The sequence below is a fragment of the Apis dorsata genome, unplaced genomic scaffold, assembly GCF_000469605.1.
Source record: "Apis dorsata unplaced genomic scaffold, Apis dorsata 1.3 scaffold_499, whole genome shotgun sequence".
Classification (NCBI taxonomy): domain Eukaryota; kingdom Metazoa; phylum Arthropoda; class Insecta; order Hymenoptera; family Apidae; genus Apis; species Apis dorsata.
The window spans coordinates 192,833-204,046 of record NW_006263730.1 but is presented as its reverse complement, the minus strand read 5'-3'; the positions used below and the strand labels follow the sequence as shown (position 1 = coordinate 204,046).

General features: G+C 44.3%; 1 protein-coding gene across 3 annotated transcripts in view; it reads left to right on the top strand.

The window, feature by feature from the left end:
* Positions 1-11,214, top strand: part of LOC102677579 (protein TANC2) — a 44,172-nt gene that overhangs the window by 32,176 nt on the left and 782 nt on the right. For 2 of the 3 annotated variants that reach the window (XM_006620284.2, XM_006620285.2), the window contains 14 exons: positions 4,664-5,034; positions 5,384-5,501; positions 5,623-5,766; positions 5,883-6,023; positions 6,461-7,090; positions 7,165-7,496; positions 7,562-7,840; positions 7,950-8,393; positions 8,475-8,681; positions 8,920-9,186; positions 9,278-9,573; positions 9,708-10,156; positions 10,242-10,543; positions 10,636-11,055. In XM_006620284.2, the coding sequence (XP_006620347.1) occupies positions 4,664-5,034; positions 5,384-5,501; positions 5,623-5,766; positions 5,883-6,023; positions 6,461-7,090; positions 7,165-7,496; positions 7,562-7,840; positions 7,950-8,393; positions 8,475-8,681; positions 8,920-9,186; positions 9,278-9,573; positions 9,708-10,156; positions 10,242-10,543; positions 10,636-11,055 (4,400 nt within the window). The remainder of the gene's footprint in view (positions 1-4,663; positions 5,035-5,383; positions 5,502-5,622; positions 5,767-5,882; positions 6,024-6,460; positions 7,091-7,164; positions 7,497-7,561; positions 7,841-7,949; positions 8,394-8,474; positions 8,682-8,919; positions 9,187-9,277; positions 9,574-9,707; positions 10,157-10,241; positions 10,544-10,635; positions 11,056-11,214) is intronic. The other variant, XM_006620286.2, reaches the window with a different exon arrangement.

Below are 11,214 nucleotides of genomic sequence, written 5' to 3'. Positions count from 1 at the left end.
AAGAAGGCGCCGATTTAAATACGACAGCCGTAGGCGAGACACGGCAGGCTAACTTTCTCTCACTCTTCAGGGTGTATGCATCGAATAACGATTATTACGCGTGACTCGTCGAAACCAAAAACGATCTTTGGGCAGCAGCCACGATCTCAATTCGCCGGGCGTTTATACTTTGCCCCCTTTTGCGTTCCTTTTCCTTTTTTTCCTTTTTTTCCTCTTTCCCCTCCATCCTTCTTATTCGTCCCTCCTCTTCTTTTACGCGACTTCTTTCCCCTTCGCAAGGCGTGTTACACGCGACCGTTCCCTTTTTCAATCAGAACGGTGTTAAAATTCATTTAAGTTTAATCAAACCACGTTGCGAAACAACTTGCAAGAAAACGATACCGTGTAACCTTTTAAAACACCATGTGTAATTTTCTCTCTTCATGTTATTATGCTTATACAGGTATATATGTTTGGTAAACTTCTTGATTCACTTTTGGTGAAAGATTATATAGGAAATTTTAAAAGAAATTTTTATTACTTTTCGTATATTCGATGCAATTTTTTTTTTAAACTCGAAGAGAAATTAATTTTAATCGAAGCTTCAATTAATCTGATTACGCGAAACTCCTATATGCTCTTTTATTATGTCGTTCCACTCTCGATCGAGGCACAAATATGTATGAATTCTCTTTTTAAAAACGTGGGATGAAGACAATTTTTTTTTTTATTCTTGAATCCACGATAAAAAAGATAAGTGAGATCGATACTCTTAAATATTGCCATCTCAAAGATCTTTCTCTTTAAAACGAGGCAAATTTCAAAGATGCATATATATTTCTTTTTCTTACAAATCCTCATTACATTAATCCCAGAAAGAGGCCCGAAACAAATCTTTGTAAATTTACGCCCGACATATCAAAAAAGCGTCGAACCCAGAAAAAACTTCTCTTCGCACGAGTTGAGAACGAAAGCGGCGATGTAAATGAAAAACGATGTTTCCCCTGTCGGGATCTCGATTCGGGTCAGCCAGTCGGCGACGGGGTACCGATATTTACGAGGACGCGTTGCACCCAGGAGCAAGTGAGCGCGATGGAGAACGGAAACACCGCCGGGGGGACAGGTGGCCCCCAGTGCGGACATCGTTTTCTGCTCTCTCGGCTCGTGAACGGGCTTTAATCGCGGCCGTTCTCGCTCCGTTCCTCGGCTACATCGTATATTTTATCGCTGTCTCGTTGGCACTGTTCGAGCAGAGAGGCTCGAAAGAAGAGGAAGAGAGCGTCGGTCCGTGGGCAGAGAGGAGGCTGAACGGATTTAACGAGCCTTTACGATCGTCCAACGGGGAGAATCAATCGTGAATCGGGCCCAAATATCACGGATATATATGTACGTTTCGTCCATTCGTGGAGGATCCTCTTTCTGTCGTTCTAATTTAGTGGGCTACCTTAGATATTGAATGAGAAAGGGATACAAAGGGTTAGGGACTTTTAACTTGATTTATGAGTCTGTTGAGTTTTTTCTGCTCTCGTTATTGTTATTTATTGAGCAGGTGGTAGTTGAAGGGACTTGAAAAGAGTTCTGGAGAAAATGAGGATGATCGATGCTGTTAAATAAATATGTGATTAGATTTAGAATCGATCGAAAATTTCTCTATTTTTCATTTTCATCGAATCCACCTTCCCCATGTAACTGAACGTGAAACGTTTCTCTTGATACGAAACGTTCTCTTAAAGTGTGACTACTCTCGACACGCAGAGTTCGCCAAGAGGGTGAGGAATGCGGAACCATCGATATCAACACGCGTCGATAACCATAACGATTACACTACGAACGTGAACGAGTCGAATGGCACATCGTAACAGAGGGGAAAACGTTAAGAATCTGCCGTGATCAAAGATCGATCCCCTACTTCGTGCACCGCGCGAAGACACGTGTTTGCGCACATCGACGCATAACAACGATCAATAATAAGTTTGAGATTGTGCGCACGGTTCCACCTTCTCGATAAGGGGGTCATTTCCCGCGAAAGCTCGCGTAATTCGTTCGCGGAATAATCGGGGAGAAAGTGAGAAGATACCGTTTAGGTGGTGCCCTATCAACCTCTGTAACCCTCTCCTCGAAAACGCGAGGCGCGGAAAAGAAGCGGAGAGTTGGCGCGACTCTCCCACTCGGCGATCGAGCCTTTTGATGTTTCGAAGAACCGTTCACGGTCTGGGAAACGTGGGAATAATAGATGCCGGATTTACACGGTTCAAGGCGCACCGAGTGTTCTCTCCACCTGAGCGTTGCTAGTTCTCACCTTGTTAGATCGAGCGTGGAAGAGAAAAGAGGGGAAAAAAAGCGCGGCGAGCCGAGGAAGACCATTAAATTACAATACAAAATGCCAGCGAGTGAAACGTGTCTGGATCGTGACTATCTCTGTCGAACGGAAAAAACGGCTTAATATATCCGAGCCCCGAGCGCCACGATCGCTCGAGTTTCTTCATGGCCAGCGACAAAAACTGCTGTTCACGCTTAAGTTCGCGGCGGGAAGGGAAGAATGGGATGAAGCTCTTGTCGTCGATAGAATAACCACATATTCGCGCTCGAGATACGGTGAAACGCTCGTTCGTACGAACCTGGTTGGGGAACAGATAGGCTACAAAAATTCGTATCAGTCTATCTAATTTTTCGTCCAATCGATAGAAAATTTCGCGAAACATTTTCTCTAAAATACTAGTAATATAGTGAATTTTTAACTCGAATACATGAGAATAAAATTATTTGCCAATCACCTCTATGCGACGTTGCATCGTAGATGTAATTCGACAATCCATTTAGTTATTTCTTTTCATACAACTGCGGAGCGACGATTCTTAAGAAAATTAATGCTTGAATAATTCCAATTGATAAATTGATATATCATATAAATTTCATCACGATTGGATTAAATTGGATTCGAAGAAGGAAATGATTCTGGGAGATTTTATTTGCCGTTTCACCTGTATCCCGGAGACAGTCGGCGCAATTAACGAAACACTAGATCACCATTAATATATCCGTAGCCGTGGAAAAAGAAGAAGTTGCCCCGACGAGAGAGAGGAAAAAAAATTACATCTTATGGACGTTTCCTCGACCTTCGACTCCTCTAGCTGCTCCTCTCTTTCCGTCCATAAATCTCGGCTGGAACCGGCGATGCGAGGAAGATGGAAACTGGATACACACGCGGCGGAAACGCATGAGTCAGTGATGCCTCCGGAGAAAACGACATCACGCGAGTTCACGTGGAATATATCGAGGTGTCTCGCTTCCCCCCACGAATCTTTCTTCGTGTGGGTCTCTCTCTCTCTCTCTCTCTTTCTCTGAGTGCGTTGACCCAGCTTACGGTAACCCAGGCCGACTGTTGCACCTGCGTCGACATGGACTTACCGGGATAAAGGGTCGCGCGACCCGAATTACTTCCTTCTTTCATCATTCGTCGAGCCATTTCATTCGTGCAGCCCAGCGAAATCGCGCTTCGATCCGCTCGACGACGGATCGACGGTCGTGGCTGACGTCGTTTTCGAATAAAAAAGCCAAGTCCTGGTAGACCGTTGTGAAAACTGTTGTGTTTATTCTTAATTTTTTCCTTTCCAATAGAGATTTTAATAGCCGATAAAAACTAGCTTTTCCTGTTTCCTATGATGCGATTCCGAAACGAGGAATAATTGTCAGAGGAATTGAGCGAGGAATCTGTACGCTTTCTCGGAACATAGACAATTGTGGTATTTAATGGGTCGCATCCTCGCTCCAAGCCTTTCAATTACACAAAGCGATCGCAGCGGGTACCGCCCACGTCTTAACTGCCTCAACAGTGCACCGTGATCGTATTAATCTGCAATTTGCATAGCTCGATCCATTCAACGCGCCCTAGGTTCCTTCCTACTCCTCTCTACTCGAATACAACTTTCGACGAGGTTCGTTCCTCGTTCGAGAGGAGAACGAACTTCCACCATAAACGTAAACGTGATTCTCCTCGCGGAGAGGTGTTCATTCGGTGTCATTACGAGGCGTTGCTGTAAATTTAACGGCAAGATGACGTGCTACGAAACGAGATGCTGGAATCGATCAACACAGGCGCTCGTGAGGTGGGTCAGAAATAGAAGCGCCGCCAGGTTATATACGGTCCCGCGTGTACACACGCAGCAAGGATGAGGACGAAGGAGAGAGGGCACGCGAGAAGGTCTATCCTCTTGACCTCACTTTCTAGAATCCTTTAAGTATATGGCGCCACGACTCGTTTATCCATTATCGATCGACCAACAACCTTCCAGATACACGACTGTATCTCTACTAACCGAGATATCGCTGCCCTGTACAGATTATTCGTGAATCGTCAAATTCATCTGTTTGTGATTGGAAACGGAATTTCAATTTGCCGATCAGAGTCAGTTTATTCCTTCCTTTTCTTAAGATTCGTCGTCTTTCAAATCGGAAGATCTGAAATAAAATATCGATATTAGACCCTAGATCGAAATGATTTCATCATATTAACTCAACTTCTTTAGTCAAAATATTATTAAAAAAAAAAAAGAAACGACAAAATATTTTGATATAAAATCAATTCGCTTTTATAAAATATTACAAAAAAATATTAAGGATAATCCAGGAAGAAGATAAGAAAGAATTCGCACATTATAATTCTAAACGAAGAAATGGTTTACAGATCTGGCCCAGATCCGAGCGCTGGTGGAGTCAACGGGGATGCTAGGTGGCTCTACCTGTCCATCCTGCGAGATGCCATTCGACAAAGGGAAGAAACGTCGATTGATCGACTCGTGCGGCCACGAGCGCTGCTATTCCTGCCTGTTCCGCAGCGAGGCTTGCCCGCTTTGCCTGCGCGCCGATTTCAACGACGACGACGGCCTGGAGGGACCCTTCAGGGAGGGGTTCATCGGCTCCTCGGGGCCCATGTCCATCCTCGCGCCCACGGATGGCTGGATCGATGAGTCATCAACGGTGAACTCTCTCTGCGGCAGCCCCAGACCGCGTACGAAAGTCACCACGAGAGCCAATCTTCCTTCGAGAGTCATGCACGTAAGGCAATATCATAGTCATCAACTCGGAGGCCTCGAGTAACACTTTCTCGCGCGGATCCTCGACTCCTTCGCCATTTCTGGAATGCCTAGGTCGTCTGATGACTATTGTTCACGTTGTCCCCTTATCCATTTGATTGGATTCGCGCAAATTCTAAAGAGAAACGATTAGAATGTCTCTAGAAAGTGTATTTAATCGACACGTTTTCCGTTAACTTTTTTAATTTTAAATCTATCGAATCGAGGAGAAGTATTTAGAAAGGATACCGATTAGAATTCTATCGCGGTCGCTTCGTTTAATTAAACTTCGGATTATTTATGATTCTTCTTCTTCTTCTTCTTCTCTTCAGCAACGCGAGACCGATGAAAGTGTTTCTTCCTCGGCGATGGCTAAAGGATTGAAGAACAAACCACCGGCACTTCCGGAGTCCTCTCAGGGGAAGCAGAAGCTTCAGATGATGACTCAGAGTATGTAAAATTATCGATTGTAAATTTTTAATACGATATTGTCAAAAAAATTCCATTGTTGTTGATTAGAAAAGATGAATCGAGAAGATCGATAAAATGTGATATAAAATTGAATTTACAGGTTGTCCAACCCCACCGAATCAAAGGAAGAGGTTTTTCCTGAATCCAAAGGTGCTCAGGAGTTCGTTCGTTCCTCAAAGATCGTCCAGACGGGGAGCATCGTCTCCTGAACCAGTCGTAAACGACAATCCTTCCGCCTTGTCAGGTAATCAAGTTTAATTTGAAATTATTTTCCTCGACCTTTGATGTTAAAGATCAACCGAGCAGGGAAGCATATATTAGCTGTAATTAATTATTAATCGTGAACCAACACGCGTGTAGCTTGGATGGCCTCGTCTTGGGAGGGGAAGTCTCGATGGCCGGGTGTAGTGCTGGGGAAAATCAAATCGTTGTGGAGCAACAGTCAAGGGACGGCGAACGATGGGCTGAACCAGCTCATCGACTCGAGGAACAAAGTCACAGGCAGGAAGAACACTTTAGAAATCGAGTGTTGTGCATCTTCTCGTGTGTTTTAATAATCGATAAAACATGTACAGGTTGCTCGAATTACTACGCACTACTCTCGTTTCTCTATCGTAATAATCTTGTTTCAATCACCCTTTTCACACATCACACAGTAGAGCACTAGCAGAGTTTGAAGCATGCCTCCATCATCGACACTCACGTGTGCCGTGTTTGTAGCACGAATTTACTTTTTTCAGCCGGAAGTACTTGTACCACGATATCTTCGTGTAAGGATCTTTAAATAGAATTCGACGAGTATCTAGTGGATCTTCTGCATCTTGAAAATATATCCGTTTTTCTGTGTGATTTTTTTTTTTTTATCTTATGCATCGTTCGTTTCTTCATTCAATCCTCCGATCACTCTGTCTAAATATAAATATTTCTTTATTCCCCAGACGACGAAGGAGGTTGCGTGAAGCCATTGTCCTCCAAGACGAGGAAATCGTCCCAATCGGATCTCCACATGAGGCTAGGCCTTCTCCTAGGCACGAATCACACTCGAGCGAGCAGCAGCGTGGACACGACGGACCTGCCTGGTGCCTCGAATCGTTCCAGCGCGGGTGCATGCCAATCCAGAGTCCCTATCCAAGGCCACGACAGTTCTGCAGCCTCGTTCAGCAGTTTAACGAGCTTCGAAACGCAAACGTTGGCCTCCACGAACACCAGTCCGGTGTCTACGTTGACTGGAACGTCGAGTGAAGCGGAAGCAGCCGCAGCTTTGAGGTGTCCTATCAAACCTAAGACGAAAGTAAAAGGAAAGAGCAAGTCCAGAGATTGCGACAGTGCTGGAAGCTTGGCCTCCATCTCAACCTCGGTGTCCGCGTCCACTTCTATGTCGATGTCGATGTCCGTTTCCGTTTCGGGCTTGTCGAACGGCAGCTCGAGCCCGCTCACTCCTAGAAGACATTCCGTGAACGCCTCGCAACCTGGCCAAAGCGACGAGCTTGGCCAGTTCAAAAACAGACGGTCTTGCGCCAGGAGATCAGCCAGAACTGGAAACGTCAAGGGTGTTGTCGACACGAAATGTAAGTTCTTTTCTAGGAACCGTAGAACATATGTGAATGACGAGGCTATCTCATGTAAATCATTCTTCTTTCAGTACGTTTCATACAGCATCACGGTACGCAGCTGACCCTGAAACCTCTGTTCTTCGAAGTACCTTTATTGGAAGCCGATCCATTGTTCACCGGTCGCCAATGGCTGCTCCAAGAACTGGAATCGGTTGTAAACGGGTCCAGCCCTGGAGTTTTGATCTCTGGGTGTCCTGGAACCGGGAAGACCGCGCTGGTTCTACAGCTGGTTGAACACAGCTGTTTTGGAAGAAGGCGGGAACAACCTCTTCCATCGGAAATCAATGAGGAGGCTGGAGAGAAAGAGAAAATAAGTTGCAGCTCGGCTTTGCATGCTAGTATTCGTTATACCAACGAGAAGGTAAATGTATTATTATGATATATTTCCTGTAGAATTTACTAATTGGTTAAAATTTTAATCCTCAGGTTCGAGAATTAGCTTCTCACGTTGTAGCATATCACTTCTGTCAAGCGGATAATAACAGTACTTGTTTGGTACCAGACTTGATCCACTCTTTAGCAGCTCAATTATGTCAAGCTCCTCAACTCATCTCCTACAGAGAATATCTGCTCTCGGAACCTCATATACAGGGTTCTCTCTCGCAAAGAGAATGCACTGTCGATCCAGATCTTGCACTATCTAGAGGTATAATTGAACCCTTGTCTACATTGAAGAAAACAAATAGACTGCCTGACACCAATATGGTGAGTAAAAGAATCTTATTTATTTAAAATTTCCATCAAAGATAGGATTTATAATTTTTTTAACAAAAAGAAAAAAGAAACTATATTCTCAATATGAATCATCTTCCAGGTGATTTTAATCGATGCTGTCTGCGAAGCAGAGTACCATAGACCAGATAGAGGCGACACAATAGCATCCTTTTTAACGAGGCATGCTCCAAACTTTCCTAGCTGGTTAAAAATTGTCTGCACAGTCAGAACGCAATTGCTAGAATGCGCCAAACAACTACCTTACACCAGGGTCTCCTTAGACAGAGCCTCAAACGACAGCGCCGGAAGTAACGTGACAAGAGATCTCTCTGATTACATTGGATATAGATTAGCTCAGAGTCCTGCCATTCAAACAAACGTCACTGCATCGGTGAATGGCAAAGCGGAATCATCCTGCAGTGCGAATCAAACCAGATTCGCCTCGCATCTATTAGCTTTAGCTAGAGGTAGCTTTCTCTTCGCGAAATTGACGCTCGATCTTATCGAGAGCGGTCATCTGGTGGCTAAATCTGCCAGCTATAAGGTGAATAGAATCCGTTCATTTACAATAGAAAGAGAGTACAGAAATTTGTTAATCTAATATATTTGGAATTGGATGTTTCAGGTACTGCCAGTCTCCTTGGCGCAGATTTTCCAATTGCACTTCAACCTCAGATTCCCTACAGCAACATCGTTCGACAAGGTTCAACCTCTATTAGGCGTTTGCCTAGCTGCTCTGTATCCTCTAACTTTACCTGAAATCTTCTACTCGGTGAATTCTCTGAACACGGACCATTTCGTTTCATGGGAGGATTTTCTACAGAGATTCAAAGTAAATTTTTTTAAATAATCAATATATAGATATAATCTAAAAGATAAATATCTAAAAAATAAATTATATAATTAATTTATCCACTCTTGTCTATGGCTACCTTCAAGTGGATTAAGTAAGTCTCAATTATATTCTTCTTTATAATAAAAAATATTCTCCGCAACGTTTCTATTTTCTTTTTCGCAATTACAAACCCGCCCATTTGTTGTACGACAACTTATCGTTCTCTCGTTATCAGATGCTCTCTGGATTCCTCGTGAAACGTCTGGACAATACCTACATGTTCTTCCATCCATCGTTCAGGGAGTGGTTGATGAGAAGGGACGAGGGCGAATCGACCAAGTTTCTCTGCGACCTGAGGTTAGGTCACGCAGCCATCGCGTATAGGCTCTCCAGACTCCAGGCACCGTTAGATGGCGATAAAGCTTTAGAATTGGGTCACCATATATTGAAGGCGCACGTTTACAGAGGCGTTGCTCCGTGTTGGCCTTCGCGCGATCTACAGGTAAATCACCTGTTCCTCATTTGCATTTGTAGGATAAATCCATTTGCGTTACAATAGTATTTCAGTTACGAAACATTCTCTTGTTTATCAGGCCATTTGGTTAGCATCGTCCACGGAATGCGTCTCCTCCGCATTGTGCACACTGAGGAACATCTACAGCCCGAACGTGAAGGTTTCGAGGTTGCTTTTGCTGGCAGGAGCATCTCCGAATCACATCACGGAATATCTGGGCAATGCTCCAGCTCTTTGCATGTACGCTCACGAAGGTTCTGTCGAGATGGTATCGTTGTTATTGGAATTTGGAGCCGATGTCGAGTTGACGAACAGCCAGGGATGTACAGCGCTCTCGTTAGCGGCTGCTCGTGGCCATTGCGATGTTGTCAGAAGGTGAGCGAAGTGTGAATGGAATATATGATTGTTGGAATACAGGATGCTATAAAAATTGAAATAATATGCTCAGTTTTTGCGATATCAAAGGAATGATTAACAAATTTGGAAATATATTTATATTTTTAATTCAGACTAGCCGCTGCTGGAGCTTCGTTAGGTCACACGGACATGGCAGGACAGTGTCCCTTGGTTCACGCAGCTAGACACGGAAGATTGTCCGTGGTTGGTTACCTTTTGGCTTGCGATTGGGTAGTTCCAACCAACGTGAGTGAAACCGAAGGATCTCAAGAAATAGGTAGAGAAGAGGCTGCTCAGCAAGCTGTGGTCGCCGCAGCGGCTCAAGGTCACGAATCTATCGTGGAATACTTATTAGACATGGCCGAAGTGATCGTAGATCGTCCTGATACTTTGATAGGCGAGACTGCCTTGACTATCGCTGCTGCAAACGGTTCCACGGCCACAGTTTCGGCATTGTTGGCTCGAGGAGCGAATCCAACAGCTGTGAACGCAAAAGGATTGTCTCCTTTGATGTTAGCTGCAAGAGAGGGACATTGGGGTACGGCTGAAAGATTACTGCAAGGTTAGTGTTAAGGATTATTATTAAACATAAGAATAAAAAGATTGGACGTGAAAATATTCATTATTGTGCGATAATATGACTGCAGGAACACTCTCGAGCAGCACCGATACCGTTCTGGACGATGCAGCATCTCTCCTAGATCAACGAGACCCAGCTGATCGTACTGCACTGATGCTAGCTGCCTCAGAAGGTCACACAAACTTGATCGAACTATTTTTAGACAAAGGATCCGTTCTAGAGAGTAGAGATAAAGAAGGAATGACCGCTCTCTGTTGGGCCTGCGTGAGAGGAAGACTGGCCGCCGTGCAGAACCTTATTGATCATGGGGCTGATGTTAATACTAACGATAATACAGGGAGAACTCCTCTAGATCTAGCTGCCTTCCAGGTAACATTCTTTAAAAAAATCCGTGCACTTATTATTTACACAAGATCAACGAAAAGTATATCTCACAATCTTGCGAACAATACAATTCCCAGGGCAATCCAAAGTTGGTGCAATTGTTGCTCGAGAAAGGAGCAGCGGTCGAGCACGTCGATCTCCACGGAATGCGACCTTTGGACAGAGCGATCGGATGTCGAAATATACCCGTGGTGCAGTGTTTCCTACGCCGTGGGGCGAAATTGGGCCCGGCAACCTGGGCGATGGCCGCTGGAAAACCAGACGTTCTCCTGATCTTATTGAACAAACTCCTCGAAGATGGGAACGTCCTCTACAGAAAGAACAGACTGAAAGAGGCGTCGCATAGGTACGCGTATGCGCTACGAAAGTTCCCTGCGTCGCCGGAAGAGGATTGCCAGGGGCAAGAGCAGGGTCACATGATGCTGCAACTCCAGACGTTTGCGCAACTTCGACTGAATTTCTTGCTCAACCTCAGTCGATGCAAGCGCAAGATGAATGTGAGTGGTTGTGTATTGAATGAACTACTATAAGTTTCCTAATACTTTCATTCATATCACAGCTATCTATAGATATATCGTGTTATGTAATTCTATTTTCTTGTTCTTGTATGAAATAGTTTTCGAATAGGAAATATTTTGAAACTTTAAATTTATTTT